The sequence below is a fragment of the Capsicum annuum genome, chromosome 5 (assembly GCF_002878395.1).
Source record: "Capsicum annuum cultivar UCD-10X-F1 chromosome 5, UCD10Xv1.1, whole genome shotgun sequence".
In the NCBI taxonomy this organism is placed as follows: domain Eukaryota; kingdom Viridiplantae; phylum Streptophyta; class Magnoliopsida; order Solanales; family Solanaceae; genus Capsicum; species Capsicum annuum.
This window is the reverse complement of record NC_061115.1, coordinates 41,357,748-41,375,183: the sequence shown is the minus strand read 5'-3', so window position 1 is coordinate 41,375,183 and position 17,436 is coordinate 41,357,748. Positions and strand designations below refer to the sequence as shown.

Sequence of the window (17,436 nt, the reverse complement as noted above, 5' to 3'; positions counted from 1 at the left end):
ATGGAGGAAGTATGTGATTGTAAGGGTTATCATTAAGGATAACTGGAGACTAAAAAGTTAACTACTCGCTCAGTTCGTTTTTACTTATTCCTTTTTGACATGACACACTCGTTAAGAAAATAATTATTGATAAGACTATTTTGTTATACTATCCTATTAATTGATGTTTAGAGTAATATGTCTTGAAAATAATTTGAATAGTACACAATTAATGCTTAGGAAAAATAGCAAAAAAATCTTTTATCTTTTTTTGATATATCAAAAGTGACAAGTAAAAAAGAAAATTTAATTAGAAAAATAATGACAAGTAAAAGAGAACATAAAAAGTATTTATAAATATACGAAAAAAGGTTAGAAATACCTTTCAAGTATTGGAATTGATTTTTAAATACCCTTCATTTACCTATTTGGTCAAAATACCCCTTCACCACCTTTATGCCCCAAATATACCCTTACAACTAACAAATCTTTTTTTAAACCATAACTAAAAAATTTATTAACTACGTGACAACTTTCTATTCGTTGTAAATTAAATTTTAAAATATTAAATCAAATCCAAATCCAACTAAAATTACTCGACCTAAACTCACCCCAAACCATTAAAACCGCCCCAATCTATTAAACAAAAAGGAGATTCTAAAGCCTAAATCCAATTTCATTGACCAAACTGCTAGAAAGTCATTTTGAATCCACGATTTTAAACGAAAGTTACGATGAAGAAGGCGATGCTCAACTCCAATTAACCTTCTATGCTCATCGATCTTCTCCTCAACACTTCGACATCTTCTTTTACTTCTTCTTCTCAACATATCTTTAGGCATATTATTCAAGTGATTCTCTTTTGGAACTAACCTAGCAAGCAAAGAGGATTCCAAAGTGCTTCTTTACACCCAAATTTATGGACAAGATAATATTTTTTAAAATAAACTAAGAAGGTTTCATTGTATCACAAGAAATATGTGATATTGTACCAAAAGCACCAAGAAATATAGAAAATACATGATATATAAACGAATACAAAAAGCCAGGGGTGGATCTACATGTCTCCCACGGGTTCATCCGAACCCCATTCGTCGAAAAAATACATTAAATATATACGTTCAAAATTTTTGTATATGTATATATATATATAGTTGAACCCCCTTGACACAAGTAGGATACTTGGCTCAGTGGCAAAGGAGGTTCAGGATCGCGCGTTATGTTGCGGGTTCGAGAGGCAGTGTTTTTTTGATTTTTTACTTGCAGCTTATTAAGCTTCTAGAAGCCTGGAGGCTGGAACAAAAATAACTCTAAAAGATTTATTTTTTTCAACCAAAACGACATGGTTTTAAAAAAGTGGCAGAAAAGTCAAATATTACTTTACTCCTATATAATTTCATTCTCTCTTTAACCCGAAATTTGGGTTTCTTTCAATTCGAATTATCGAGTTTGACCTCAACCTCTCAAGTTTCACCGGTGTCTTCCCCAATTTCACTATGTGTTATGGATTCTTCGATAATTTTTAATTTTATATATTTTTTTAAATTTTCTAATAATATTTTTATATATTTTCTAATTGCTAGTTGCTACTTGATTTTTATCTGTGTAAAAGCATCTTGTTTTTATGACTGATGTATTTTTTTATAATTTGATGTGCTTGACTGCTTGCTACTTGGTTTTTGATTGTTATCTATGTAAATGCATTTATTTTGTTCATTTAATTTGGTATAAAGATGGTTGTTTTCTTTTTTATGTTGATTGATAAGTTCTAATTAAGTTCTTACTTTACGACAGTCTCAACGTTTAGTGAAGAATTTTTTTACTGTAGTACCAAAATCAAATTTAGTCTCTCATATTGATATTCAATGTAAGCAAGAATCAAATGCCAACCATTCAAAAGTAGCATTACCTTCTCAAGAAAATGCTGAAGAATTTGATTTGAATTCCTTAAAGTTTGATCTGGGGGAAAGAATCCCAATATTAAAGTATCCTTCAAAGCATCGTGATCTTATTAGAAGAGCATATCTCCTCAATGGTCCTTGTCAACCCCGTCTCCAGCTTCATGAGTATCCTCAAACAGATATTTCTGGATCAATGCGTCGTTTTAATCATGAATGGTTCGATGATGTGTATCATGATTGGTTAGAATACAGCGTTAGTAAAGATGCAACCTATTGTTTGTATTATTATCTTTTTAAAGATAATAACATTCATCAAGGTGGAGACGAAGTATTTTTAACTACAGGATTTAGAAGTTGAAACAAAAAGAAGTCTTGAAAAGCATATTGGTCTACCGAATAGCGTACACAATCAGTTAAAGAAGAAATGTCAAGATTTACTACGACAAAAACAGTCTATTCAATATGAATTTGATAAGCAATTAAATCAACTTAAGCATGGATATTGGATCCGCATAAATGCTTTGGTTGATGTAGCAAGACTTCTAATAACTCAGGGCTTTGCATTTCGAGGTCATGATGAATCTAAAACATCACTTAGTAGGGGGAAATTTCTTCAAATACTCTCATGGTATGCAAAAAAGTGTGATAAAATTCATGCTTATGTGCTAGAACGTGCTCCTCAAAATGATCAAATGATTTCTCCATCGATTCAGAAAGATATTGTAAGTGCATGTAAAATAGAAACCGTTAAAGCTATTCTTGAGGAATTAAATGGTGGCTACTTTTCCTTACTAGTTGATGAGTCTTTTGATGTGTCACATAAAGAGAAAATGGATATTATATTGCGATATGTTGATAGGATGGGGTTTGTGATGGAGCGACTTATTGATATTGTTCATGTTCAAGATACTAGTGCTTTATCTCTAAAAAAGACAATTGCCAATTTACTTGCTCAATATTCCTTGAGTCTATCATCTGTGTGTGGACAATATTACGATGGGGCAAGTAATATGCAAGGTGAGATCGATGGTCTTAATATGTTGATTAGACAAGAAAGTAGATCAGCTCATTCTATCCATTGTGTTGCTCATCAACTTCAACTAACTCTTGTTGGAGTCTCTAAAAAATGTATTGAAGTGGGAAAACTTATAGTGTCGGTCTCAAATATTTTGAATATGTTGGGGTCTTCTTTTAAGCGTATGGATGAACTTAGAGATTCTCAAAAACATAAAATTCAAGAGGCATTAGATATGGGTAAAATTACTATCGGTAGTGGCTTGAATCAATAACTTGGTTTTTCAAGAGCTTGTGATACTCGTTAGGGGTCTCATTATAAGTCCTTTGCCAATTTTATTCTTATGTTTGGCTCTATTCTTGATGTTCTTGAATCACTTGTTCTTGATGTACGTAATATGGATGAAAGAGCAAAGGCAATGGGAGATCTCGAAGCTTGTCGAACATTTGAGGTTGCATTCATGCTACATTTAATGAGAGATGTTTTGGCTTATTACAAATAAGCTTGACAAATGCTTACAAAAAAAGGAGCAAGATATTGCAAATGCCATGCTACTTGTTGAAGTAGCAAAGAGAAGGTTGGAAGTTTTAAGGGATGATGAATGGAATTCTCTTATTGATAAGGTATCTCTATTTTGTAACAAATATGATATTTTGATACCTAACTTTGAGGATTCATATGTTAGCTCTTTAAGATCCCGTCGCCGACATGCCAATTATACAGTCTTACATCATTACCGTGTTGAAGTGTTTTGCAATATTATTAATTGGTAACTTCAAGAACTCAATGATCATTTTGGTGAGGTGACAACTGATTTGCTTCATGGAATTGCTTCTTTGAATCCAGTTAACTTATTTTCAAGTTTTGATATCAAGAAAATAATGAGAATGACTGAATTATATCCAAATGATTTTGATGAATTTAATATGAGTATTCTTGAGAGTCAACTTTCAAGTTACATTATTGATGTTCGTGATGTTGATGAAAGGTTCTCCGATTTGAATGGGTTTTGTGATCTTTCCAAAAGATTAGTTCAAACAAAGAAACATTCAAAGTATCCTTTGTTATTCCGCTTAGAAAAACTTGCTTTACTTTTACCGGTTGCCACAACATCCGTTGAAAGAGCTTTCTCGGCAATACAGTTTATCAAGAATGACTTGCGGAGTCAAATGAGTGATAGTTTTTTTAGTGGTTGTTTGGTGCCTTATTTGGAAAAAGATATATTTGATAATATTTCTAATGATGCTATTATTAAAACATTTCAAGATATGAAACCTCGTAGAGTATAATTGTAATAATGTATGTAGTTGCACTTTTAATATTAAAACTATGTTTTGATTAGCTTCTTCGCTTGTTTCATTTTTTAAGAATATATTGATTGTCTCCACTTAGTTATATACAGTTGAAGTTGGATGACAAGTATTGTTTCTTAATAGTATTGAAGTTGGATGGCAACTGCTGTGGTTGTATGACAGGATGAACCCCGGGAGACACGTAGATCCGCCTCTGGATCAATGTACTTTCCTGTAGTTGGTTTCTCTCTGTTTTTGTTTTTGAGATAGAAGTTTTGCAATTTTTGTTTAGTGTATATTCTCTTTTATCTTTTAAATATATGCTGTTTGAGAGTTGTCTATAGTCTATAAGAAAAAAGCCTCTCTATCTCTGTGATATAGGTGTAAGGTACACATACAATTTACCCTCCCCAAACCCCACTTGTGGGATTACAATGGGTACGTTATTATTGTCGAGAGTTGTATGTGTTCTGATTGTTTGGGCTGCTCGATTTGTTGGCTTCTAATTCACGAATTTTTATTAATTTAACTGTGAATTTTCTCATTTTTATTGATCTTCAGAGACATTTTTGTATCATTTGGAGCACTTCTGATGCAGCTGGAAGGAGATCCATCCATTGTAGCTAAGTTTGAGCTTGATCAGAGGCTTTTCCTTCTGTGAGCTTTTCCTTTAATTTATTGCCTAAAAATAGAGAATACATATTTTTACATGACTTGTTATGTGTCCTAGAATATGTATTATCATCTCTTTGTCCACAACTAACTTAGTGTTAATTTGGATGTCTATTATATTATTGACCAAGTATTGTTTTCATCATTGATAATTTTTTGGTATCGCGACCCAAAGATTTGACTTCCTTATGCAACTAAAGAAGCATTTAAGAGATCATTCGTGAACGGTAAGGATTAGTGAAAAGCCTTGTCCTACCCGCTTATTTGTCTACTTGGATTAGTAATTTCATCTTATTGAGTTTTTCTAGCTTGCTCAAGTCAAATCCGACCCATTTATATATGATTCGACCAGCTTATGTATGATTGACCCGTTTATTTTTAGGTCCTGTTAATATAGTTATTTTTTTGAACCCCCTTAATAGAAATTCTGGATCCGCCACTACAGAAAGCAAGGCATAAAGATCATCACGAACATACACATATTTGAATTTCCCACTACAAAAAAAGGTCTATTTAAGACCAACACTTAGGGATCGGAATATAATCTCGTCTCTAAAATTATATTTATTGAGACGGGATTATATTCCAGTCCCTAATTATGCAATTAATTGCGAAGGTATAAAATCTCATCCTAAATTTTTTATTAACCGATCCCTATTAATAATTTGGTGTCTTAAGCGAAAAAATAAATACCGTCAAACTCTTTGTAAAATTTTTAATTTTAAAAAATCATAATTGGGCGCCAATTAATAAAACATAATAGGCACTAAAACGCAATTAAAAAACTAAAACTCTCGATCTCCTCGCTTAAACATATAGAAGATTTCTTCTCTCTACAATTAACGAATTAAATTGGCCCTAATTTGCATCTCTCAATTTGCTCTTCTCACTGTTGTGTGCTAATTCTCTCCTCACTATATGAAATTCGCTGTGACGTGCGCAAACTTGATACTCAATTCCCTTCGGTGAGCTTTACTTTACTCTATTTTTCCTATGTAATGCAGTTTGTATTGCCTGTAGATTGGGATACTCGATTCCCTTTGGTGACACTCGATTTCCTTCGCTGTGACGTGCTTTAGCAACCCCTATGTGTTTTCTTGTATATCCTTATTCTCGCAGTGTTGGGGTGTCCTTTTGGACTTGTTTTTGAATGTATATATCGGATGCTTACTGATTGATAATGCGTGGTTCTTTATTTTTCTTCTCTGTAGTATCTGTGCTGAAAGTCTCATTCGAGAGTAGGGCAAATTGATCGATTCTTAATGAACTTTTTATGGTTTTATGTAAATGAACAAAAGAAGTCCAAGGTTATCACAACTTGTTTTGTATTTTCTCATTTTATGTTAATGGGTTGTGTTAGTTTTAATTAATCTGGTGTATTTTTCATCTAGGTTTGGGATAATTTTCTGCATTAGCAGAGGGTATGTCCCTGCCTCTGTATCGGTGGTGTGTTGGGTAGTCTACTTGTGTAAAAATCACATCTCCAATTTTATCTATGAACTCACCTTTGTTGACATCATCAGTATTACACATAATTGTGACAATTGGAACCTTTTTGCAGTGAATGGGTTCGTAACCTTTAGATATTCTATAATGCCTAACCTTTGTAACCTTTAGGTATTCTCAATCTTAGGAACTTACACTCAAATTGACAATGAACTTTATTTGTTTATATTATTCTTAGGGACAATTTTGTTTATATTGTTAGTTTCAGAAAAGTCTAGTTATATTGTTTATTACTTCGTATAAAATTAATACTTCGATATTTACATTCCTTCTTAATCCTCAGCACTACTATATGGGGCCTTGGGACTATGTTATGCCATAGATCTTCATTTTGGGGTGGGGTGGGTATGTAACAGAGAGTTTTCATTTAATAGAAGTATAAGATGTTTGCTATTATGTCCTTCTTTATTCCTTCATGCCACTATGTGTGTACAAACTCACCCTTATTTGTGCAATGCTTTTGCAGGGAGAGGATCTAGACTTTGTTTATGATAGCATTTTAGCCTTCTCAACAAGAAGAGAAAACCAAGAGACGGTTTTCGGAAGCGAAGAAGGATTGAAGGATATAAGGTGATGACTATTGTCTCTTAGATCTGTTGTTCTTTTTTGCTAAACCTTTACTATACTATCTCGAAGGTTGAGTATGTAAATGCTTAAATTACATTGTTAACTTAATTCTAGTTTCTGAATGATCCACATTCACATTATGATGTACCTATATTCTCACTCTGTACTGATCCAACATTGTATTACTCATGTTGCAACAATAAATCAAATAGTTTTTAAAGGAATTAGTCAAACATGCTTTCCATGTCATCTTTACTTTTTCTGGTGGTCTGTTTCTCTTTTAAGTACTATTTTTTGTAGACTCTCTCTGCTTCCGATCAACAATTTTAGGAGTCGTTTGGTTGAGTGTATAAGATTAATGCTAAATAAGGTGCATTAGTAATGTTTGTATTATTAATGCAAGTATTGGTAATGCTGGTATTAGTTACACATATATTATTTTTTACACAATGTTTGATTCGGAAACAGCCTTTCTACTTCATCAGAGGTAGAGGTATGGACTGCGTACATCTTACCCCCCCCAGACCCCACTAAGTGGGAATACACTGGGTTTGTTGTTGTTGTTGTTGTTTGGTTTGATGTATTAAAGATAATATATATTTGTACAATTTTTATAAAAGGATTTTTTTTACTGAATTGCCCTTCTTTCAACCCTTTTTTGTACACTCTATTTTCAATGCATACAAGCAGCAAAGCTCGAACAAATGGTGCAACATAGTTTTTTGCAGAAGTTTCCTTCAAACTTTACTTTCGAACCAACTGAAGATGTATCTATTTAGGAGGAGGAACCAAGTAGAAGATAACTGGAAAGTGCAGCCATAGGGAAAGAAATAGATGATGAACCCAGATTTGCAGTGCTAGCATGAAACTGAATTGCACCGCCACAACTAGACCTTGCAGTTGCAGATTGTTCTTCTTCTACTTTGGCCGCACTAAGGCTCGCCTGAATTGTCGTTGACGACGGCGAAACCTTGACCGGCGATTTTGAAACCAATAGAAGATGTTTGCATCTCCATCTGCGTCAAATTGCTTCAGGATTTTCCTGATTCCAACTGTCTCATCTTTTGGTGGATTTACCATCCAGAGATAAAATGCCTTGAGGCTTCCCATCCGATACCAAATTTATTACAGAAAATGAAAATAATTTCTTCTTGGATGAGCCCTTTTTGTTGTATCTCATACTAGTTCATCAATCAACATCCTCTTTTCCATGGTAGAATACAAAAAGAGTAATTTTTAATATGGTGAGAAAAGAATAGGGAGTGTGATATAGTGGAAAAAAAAGGGGGGAAATAGTTTAAGGGTAATAATGTCATTTAATAAATTAATACATGTGTTGAAAGTCTTGCATTACTAATACATAGAAAATAATGTGTAATACTAATACACACCTCAATACACAATAGAGTGTATAATTAGTGCAAGTATTAGTTATGCACAGTTAAAAATATGATACCAAACAAGGTATTACTAATGCACAAAAACTAATGCATGCATTATATTTTTAATACACTCTACCAAACGACCACTTATTTGGGTACACTATTTGGAATCTCTCAGATTAAGGGAATTAGCAGACACTTTAGAAAGAGTTATCTATGATTTCACACCTCAGATCGAGTAGCCGGCGCCGGCAAAGGTAAGTTACCCTCTTTGCCTTCCTCCCTCTCCCTCTCTCTCTTTCTCCCTTTCTCTACAGCTCTTTTGAGCTACCCCTCTCCCTTCCTCCCCCTTCTTTGCTTTTTAGTGGCGGATATCACTGGCGGGACTAGGATCGGCTCCGACGGCGGTCACCAAAACACAGATCCGGTAAAGCACAGTAGACGCTCCAGTGACGGCAACATCTGATGATATTCTGGTGACAGCTTTTTGGCAATGTTGTTTTCACCAACCAACTCTGCCAAGAAAATTGACGGTACCATAAGCACCCAGGATTACCCCGGTGACATCTAAACTTTGATATTTAGAAATTTGCACTAGTTAATATTTTTACCATTTCATTTGTACTGTTTTGTTTCCTGTGAGTATACTTATGACTGCCTACTGTTTCCCTATTGCTTTCACACTGCTTTTCTATTTTCATGCTTTCCTATTATTGCCTTATTTTGTTGTCTTTCGGTCTATTGGTTTGAGGCTCTGTTTGGACTTGGTTTCAGTTCTTAAGTGGTGGCTGGAGGGGTTGATGGTGGAATATGGTCATGTCTGAGGGGTAAAGAGGGGAGGGCAGGGGTATGTGTGTGGTCTATGTCGAGTGTTAGGGCTGGTGCAGTGAGGGGTGGTAGAGGGAGGCGAGAGGTGAGAGTAGATAGGTTGAGAGTAGGGTCTTGGAATATAGGGACCCTTCAGGGTAAGTCAATAGAATTGGTGAAGATTCTTAAGAGGAGGAAGATTAATATTGTGTGTGTCCAGGAGACCAAGTGGGTAGGGTCTAAGGCTAGGGATGTGGATGGTTACAAGCTTTGGTACTCTGGAAGCGAGAGGCATAGGAATGAAATTGGCATCTTGGTAGATGAAAAGCTTAAAGGGCAGGTAGTGGAGGTTAAGAGAATTAGTGATAGGCTGATGACTATTAAGTTGGTCTTAGGGGGGTTTACCCTGAATGTATGTAGTGTGTATGCACCACAGGTGGGCTTGGAGGGGGAGAAGAAAATATGGTTTTGGGAGGTTTTGGATGAGGTGGTGAGAAGCGTGCCTAGCTAAAAAAAGATCGTTGTAGCAGGGGATTTTAATGGGCACATCGGGGCGTTATTGAGAGGCTTTGATGATGTGCATGGTGGTTTTGGTTTTGGGGTGAGAAATGAAGAGGGAGATGCTCTATTGGATTTGGTGAGGTCCTTTAGGCTGGTGGTGGTGAATTCGAGCTTTTCGAAGAAGGACGATCACCTAATCACCTTTTGAAACGCGATAGCCAAGACCCAAATTGACTTTTTGCTACTTAGGAAAGGGGATAGGGTTTTGTGTAAGGACTGTAAGGTCTTTCTGAGTGATAATCTTTCGACCCAGCATAAGCTCTTAGAGATGGACTTGGGTATTAGGAAGGATAAAAAGAATAGGGGTACGGAGGGTAGACCGATAATTAAGTAGGGTAGCTTGTCGTCGGTGAATGCATGGGAGATAGAGGAGAAGTTGGAGGGCATAGAGGTGTGAGAGGGTAGGGGAGACGTAGATGGTATGTGGGATAGGGTGGCTAAGTGCATCAGGGAGACTGCTACTGAGGTGTTGGGTGTGTCTAGGGGCAGGGCCAGTTATTATCGGGGGGATTGGTGATGGAATAAAGAAGTTAAGAAGAAAGTGGAGACTAAGAAGGGGGTGTATGCTAAGTTGGTTGAGAGTAAGGATGTAGAAGAGAAGTGGGTAAATAGAGAGAAGTATAAGTTAGCAAGGAAGGGGGCTAAGCTAGCAATTACAACTGCTAAGACGGCGGAGTTTAAGAGCTTGTATGCGGGGTTAGAGGAGAAAAGAGGGGAAAAGAGGTTATTTAGGCTGGCTAAGGCTAGGGAGAGGAAGAGTCATGACCTCGATCAGGTCAAGTACATTAAGGGGAAGGATGGTAGAGTGTTGATGGAGGATGTTCACATTAAGAAAAAATGGTAGTTGTATTTTCATAGGCTCTTGAATGATGAAGAGGATAGAGTTATGGTGTTAGGGGAGCTGGAGCAATCAGAGGAGCATCGTGATTTCAGTTATTGTAGACGTTTTAAGGTGGAGAAGGTCAGAGAGGCTATTCGCAGGATGCGAAGGGGTAGGGCGACGTGGCCTGATGAGATCCTTGTGGACTTTTAGAAGTTTGTTGGAGAGAATGGTTTAAGGTGGTTGACTGATGTGTTTAATGATATTTTCAAGTTGGCGAAAATGCACGACGCATGGAGGTGGAGCATTATGATCCCTCTGTATAAGAATAAGGGTGACATTAAGTATTACAATAATTATCGGGGTATTAAGTTATTGAGTCACACTATGATAATTTGAGAGAGAGTGGTTAAGTTGAGGTTGAGGAGGATAGTCTCTATTTCAGAGAACCAGTTTAGATTAATGCCCGGACGCTCGACGACGGAGATAATTCACCTGGTTTGGAGACTGGTGGAACAGTACAGAGAAAGAAAGAAGGATCTGCACATGGTGTTTATCAACTTGGAGAAGGCATACGACAAAGTCCCTTGGGAAGTTCTTTGGAGATGCCTGGAGGTGAGTGGGGTCCCGGTGGCATATATTAGAGAAATCAAGGACATGTATGATAGAGCTAAGACTCAGGTGAGGACGGCGGGTGGTGATTCTAAACATTTCCCTATCCTGACAGGGTTACATCAGGGGTCTACTCTTAGCCCATTTTTTTTGCTTTGGTGATGGATGTGTTGACGCGGTGTATTCAAGGTGAGGTGCCCTGGTGTATGCTTTTTACAGATGATGTGGTTTTGATTAATAAGACTCGGGGGGGGGGGGGGGGGGGTGAATGATAAATTAGAACTGTGGAGAGACCCTTGAGTCTAAAGGGTTCAGGTTAAGTAGGAGCAAGACCGAGTATTTAGAATGTAAGTTTGATGGCTCGAGGGAGGGTGATGACGTGGTAGTAAGGCTGGAGTCTCAGGTGGTGTATAAGAGGGATAGTTTTAAGTATCTTGGGTCCATGATTCAAGGGAATGGTGAGATTGACGAAAATGTCTCTCACTATATCAAGGTGGGATAGATGAAGTAGAAGCTCGCCTCGGGGGTGTTGTCTGATAAGAAGGTGTCGCCCAAGATTAAAGGCAAATTTTACAGGGTAGCAGTCCGCCCGGCCATGTTGTATGGAGCAGAGTATAGGCCAGTCAAGAACTCTCACATTCAGAAATTGAAGGTGGTGGAAATACGGATGTTGCGTTGGATATGTGGGCTTACTAGGGGCGATAGAGTTTGGAATGAGACTATCCGAGAAAAGATTGGAGTGGCTTCGGCGGAGGACTAGATGTGAGAGGTTCATTTGAGATGGTTCGAACACGTGATGAGGAGGGGTACGGAGGCACCGATTTATAGGTGTGAGAGGCTTGCTTTGGATGGTTTCAGATGGGGCAGGGGTAGGCCGAAGAAGTACAGGAGAGAGGTGATTAGGTAGGACATGAAGCAGTTACAGCTTACTGAAGACATGACCGTAGATAGGAAGATCTGGAGGACGCGTATTAGGATGGAAGGTTAGTGCCAATTTGGGTAGGTATGGTAGGGCATTACTTGGTGGGTGTAGTATTCTTATTATGATTTCTTGTTGCTTGTAGTATTACGATTGTTTACTAGTCTTTGTTTACTCTTTTCCTGTATGTGGCGTCTCTATGTTTTGTCTTGTTCTAGGTTTTTTGGTATGACTTTGATTACTATTCCTTGTCGTGAGCTGGGGGTCTATCAGAAACAGCCTTGCTACTTCCCTGGGAGTAATGGTATGGACTGCGTATATCTTATCCTCCCCAGACCTTACTATGTAGGAATACACTGGGTTTGTTGTTGTTTGTTGTTTGTATAATATATCAGGGACTTGATCATGGGTATGTAAGCTCGCAGTCTTCTTGTCTTAACTCGAATGCAATGGCATTAGTTTATCTTGCCCCATTGATCTGATCAATCTTCAGTTCCAGATTATCTTTATTCCAGAATTAGAAACTGCATATTAAGAGGCAACTTAGATACCAGAGAGTTGATAAAGGCAATTTAGTTTGCACAAGATGGTGCATCTCTCTCTCGCTTTTTTTTTTGGAAATATGTGAAATATAACATTCTTAGAACCTCATCTTTGCTTCTTCATATATTAAAATGAATTTGTCTAGGATTAATTTGTTTTTACATATGCCATGATTTTATCTGATATTGATGGTTTGCTTAATCATCAGAGAAGCAACTATAGCGTTAAAAGCTAAAGAATTGGAGTTGCAGAAACAACTAAGATGATTGCAGTCTCAATATGATATGCTCACTGGGCAGACTTCTACATTGATTTAGGGAAGAAGGGCTCGAGTTGTAGCAACTTCTATTCTAATAGATAGCAGGCTACCACAGATAATAGCCTTTCAACAAGAAATTTAGAGGTATGCCAGATAGATGCAACTTATTTTATCTTATTTGCCTAATTTACATGTTATCTATTAGTCTATTCAAAGAATATTATCTCCTATTATGTCTGCATATGTAAAGTTTCCATTGATGGTAAAAATCAGTTAATGTAAGGATTTTTTGAAGACATTGAGGGCTGGTGATTATGCAGGTAGGTTCACAGTAAACCCTTCTTTGTTTTATCTACAACTCGACCAAATTGTCAAGTGTTTTTAGGAAAATCTGGAGATGGATAAGTGGGTTGACTTTGAAAGGGAAAGAAAGGATGCACTTGAAGGATGTGGAAGTGTGTTGAGAAGATCAAGAGTTCTTTTCTATTACATATAAATCTTTCCCAATGTATGGGTGCTTTGATCAAATAATTAGAGGGCTTGAGCCGTATATAGCACTGTAGTAATTCCATTTGGCACTTTTCTTGTGTATTAACAAAAACAAATGACATTGATAAAGTAGGTTACCCAAAATTATGCCATTGAAGTATTGAGCAAAGTGACATAAAAAAATTTCTTCCGTAACAAGTGTGTGCCATTGAGTTATCTAAATGCCCGTCCTGCCTCCACCTTCATAAATCTGCTATAGTTGGAAGAGCTATTTATCACTCCCCTGCTCAACAACTTTCCAATATTTAATTCACTGTCATTTCTGTATCATATTTTGACACTTCTAGAAAATTTAGCTTTTTTATCTCTGTTAAAGCGAGGATTTAAATTTATTTTTACACAAAACTAAGATGATAAGAGTCGTGAGTTCTCAGTCGGTCTATTTTAGATGATTAATGACGTCATCTCCCATGATCAAAGAAGAATTCTAGAACTTTGAAATTAGATAACATATAGTATTATGTGGGAGCATAATTGATTGATTTCGTATTTCCCAACAAATTATGGCCCTCTTACCTTATCTTATCCACATGGTGTAGAAGCAGCTATACTTTGGAGTCGCATTGATTAAAGAAATAGATTTGGGAAGTCTGAATTCTCATGTTTGTTCTGCCTTGTTTTGTCTAGTTGTCCCGACTCCTTGATTTGGAACTGTGGATGGTACACCTATTTCTAGGGAAGAAATTAAATGATCAGATTACATTGTTTTTGCTTTTTGTGTGTGTAGGGGGTGGGGGTGGGGGTGGGGGATAGGGGTTACGAAACAACTTTTCTATTATAACATTACACATCAACAGAGAATGATATTGCAGCAATCGTAACTAATAAATTAAATAGTGCAGCAGGCTACAAAAACTAGAAAAGGAACTAGTACTAGATATGAGTATCATAATCTCATTGCAAAAAAGAGTACATTTTAAATGTATAAGGGTAGCTAGAGATACAAGGAGGACTAGTTATAGTTTTGGTTAGAAACAACCTTGAGGAGCTTCCTCTGCTTTAGATTTAGTTATCCTTTTTAGCGTCTTTGGATTGGTGATCTTCTGAACCTTGGTCCCTGACTTGAGAATGTTTTCCTGCTTCTTTTTTTCTCTTTCCTCCTACTGTTTCCTCTTATTCATCTTGTTCTATCTTATCTCTTCCTTTAGCTCATTCATTCTCTCCCTGTAAGCTTTTTTTATCTCCTTGTCTTTTATTCTCTGCTCCAATAACTTGCCCTTCACGCTCACCTTCGCTGCCGATGATTTGTGTTTCCTTAGCTATTTCCAATTCCTTCCACATACTTTTCTTCCGATCACCCTGTTATAGGTGGGCCTTTCAAGCACAGTCTTGTTTGGATCCTCTGAGATGAAACCAGGGTCTCTTAGATGTAGGAGGAGTTGTCACATGATGCAGGCAGATTCTTTTTCACTTTCTTTAGGGGAGTGCCAAAATATTATTAGATATCGAAAACTATTCCTCAAGAAGAGTATAATTAGATGTGGAAAATGTAGGCTTTAGGTTGCATCCGTCACACTTCACTGGTATACTGACTCCATTTCAAGAAATCATCTTCACTATCATAGTCCTTCATTGAACTCTCAATTTCTGAAACGTCTTGCCCTACTGCTTCAACTTCTTTTTCCTCAACATGTTCAGACATTGCTTCTTCCTCCTGGGGTATGTTGTTGTTCAAACATTGTCTCTTCCTCCTACAAAAAATCATCATCAACAAATGGATGAATCAGGAAATTGGAAAGAAAAAAACATTAACAATTGCTATAGGCAACTCTAATAATAGTCTAGGCAAACTATGTTGCCTTCATTCTTCCTTTATCTTGCCAGTTAATAACACAAGAATTATGATAACGATATGTGTTTCAGTATGTTAATACTGATGAGAAGTAAGAGAAAATCCATACATTGACCTCCTAAGTCCCCTCCATTTCCTCCTCTCCTGTCAAGCCAATTGACTTAACTTTATCAGCATACAACAATTCCTCAGCTTTAATTTGCTTTAAATGCTCAATTACTCGTTCAAAGTGGGAATGATCTGCAATAAGTATATTTTCATGTAAAACCTCAGCAGAAAACTAAAAAAAGAAGAATAGCCTTTCTCTTCCTCAGACCAATGGGTCCTTTTCCCTTTGTGAAGGTCTTATGACATGGAAGGATAATTTAAGTGGTGCATACCTCATCCGAAGTTCCATCCTTTAGAAACTTTACAATATAATGATCAAGGGATAAGGTAAACGTGAAATCATCAAAGAATTTAGTATTTTTTTCCAAATAAAACAGAAAGCAACGTTTGAAATAGATTGATTGATTCAGGGCGTTTAATTTGAATGCGTGTAGGGACATTTGATTGCACATATCTATGATTAGCTTTGTAGATGCTTCTGGTAAGATATTCAAGATAGTCGCTGAACAAAAACTAACTTTATTGATATCTTGCAGAGTAACTAGACAAAAATAGCAAAAATAGTTAGTTCCTGACGTGGTTTGATGAGACTGAAAATTACGTAGAATTCCTTGAGAAAGCTGTCAGTTTGCAACTATTTAAAGAGCTTTAGTTATGCAAATACAGTTACAATTGAAATAGGACTCTGTTCATCTTCAAGTTATGACAATGAAGTGCTACTAAGGTTGTGTATACTCTTCAACTTCTACTCTTGTTAACTGCTGAAGTATTTGATTATGCTTAGTGTGAAGGTATGATGTACATATTGGGCGATACTTGTTAATTCATCTCTTAAATAGTTCATGAAGCTTTCTCTGCACTGGAGTGTTTAAAAATTGAATTTGATATTTTGATATATTCACTTACTTGATTTATGTCAAGCATATGAGGTGAAGCGATGTACTAAATTTCTGCTTTACTGTTGTAGGAGTTACTTGATTTAGGCGAAACAACAGGAACTGAAAGTCGAGGACTTGATTATTTTTTAGCCCTGTGATGGAAGTTGGCAATTTAAACTGAAAGCCGATGACTTAAGCAGTAGAAACAGGAGTTACTTGATTATTTTTTTGCTATGTATTCAAATGTTATAGAAAATTTGATATCATACTCTTGCTCGATCGGGATGGTAACTATGTTTTTTGTGAAACAAATATTGAAACTAATATCATGGGATGTTAACTAAGTTTTCTGGTCTCTAATTATATCATGTTTTTGTATCAAGATTCTCGATAGTAAGTTGGTATTTATTTGATGGAATTTATTATTTTGTGATATTAGGCTTATTTGTGGTCAATTATAGACAAGAAATATTGCTCGTCTTTAAATGTTTATTTAGGATGAGATGTTGCTCGTCTTTAAAGGTTAATCTACGACTAGAATGTGACTCATCTTTAAAGGTTGATCTAGGACCAAGATGTTGCTCGTCTTTAAAGGTTAATCTAGGAAAATAATTTTTGTCATCGCTAAAGGATAATTATGATAAGGTAGTTAGTCTATTTGGTATGAGAAATACCGATGCGAAAAGAGAATTACGATGATGTAGTTAATCTATTTGAGACAAGACATACCGTCGCTAAAAGATAATTATAACCAAGTAGTTACTCTATTCGGGATGAGAAATATCATCGCGAAAAGATAATTACGATGAGGTAGTTAGTTTATTTGAGACAAGATATACCATTGCTAAAAGATAATTATGACGAGGTAGTTATTCTATTTGGGATGAGATTGCTTGTCGTAAAAGAATAATTTAGACCACGTACTTAGTCAATTAGGACAAGATATACCATCTCTAAAAGATAATTACAGCCAACTTTTTTTCTGTCTCAAAAGGGTTTTAAGGACCGGCTTATTAGACTCATCGCTAATGACCTTTTGCGGGAGCCTGTTAGGATGGGATACGACTAGATTTTTCCCGTCTTGAAAGATCAATTGAGACAAGATTTAGACTTTCTGGGACCATATTTCCCTTCCTTATAAGCTATTTTTCTTGTAGTGTCCGTAATTGCAACAGTATCTTTGAACAACTATTGAAAGTCTCATAGCAATATCAACCCCATGAAAAAGAAACATCTTACTACTCTTGTTGGAAAAGTTGCTTATATCCATTTTA

The 17,436-nt window shown here is 36.3% G+C and overlaps 1 protein-coding gene and 1 long non-coding RNA gene across 4 annotated transcripts; both read left to right on the top strand.

The window, feature by feature from the left end:
- On the top strand, nucleotides 1–3,169 carry LOC124898476 (zinc finger MYM-type protein 1-like). The gene is made up of 3 exons (XM_047412123.1): nucleotides 1–9; nucleotides 1,774–2,133; nucleotides 2,225–3,169. The coding sequence occupies exons 1-3, from the start codon at nucleotides 1–3 to the stop codon at nucleotides 3,167–3,169; spliced, it is 1,314 nt and encodes a 437-aa protein (XP_047268079.1).
- Nucleotides 3,170–5,634: 2,465 nt separating this feature from the next.
- Nucleotides 5,635–16,506, top strand: LOC107870718. Of its 3 annotated transcripts, none has more exons than XR_001674294.2 (5): nucleotides 5,635–5,824; nucleotides 6,832–6,935; nucleotides 8,493–8,571; nucleotides 8,680–12,979; nucleotides 16,252–16,506. It is a non-coding gene; the product is annotated as an uncharacterized LOC107870718 (long non-coding RNA). The 3 variants fall into 3 exon arrangements; XR_007055686.1 differs by having other exon boundaries at nucleotides 8,493–8,847; nucleotides 12,785–12,979; XR_001674293.2 differs by having other exon boundaries at nucleotides 8,493–12,979.
- Nucleotides 16,507–17,436: the final 930 nt, after the last annotated feature.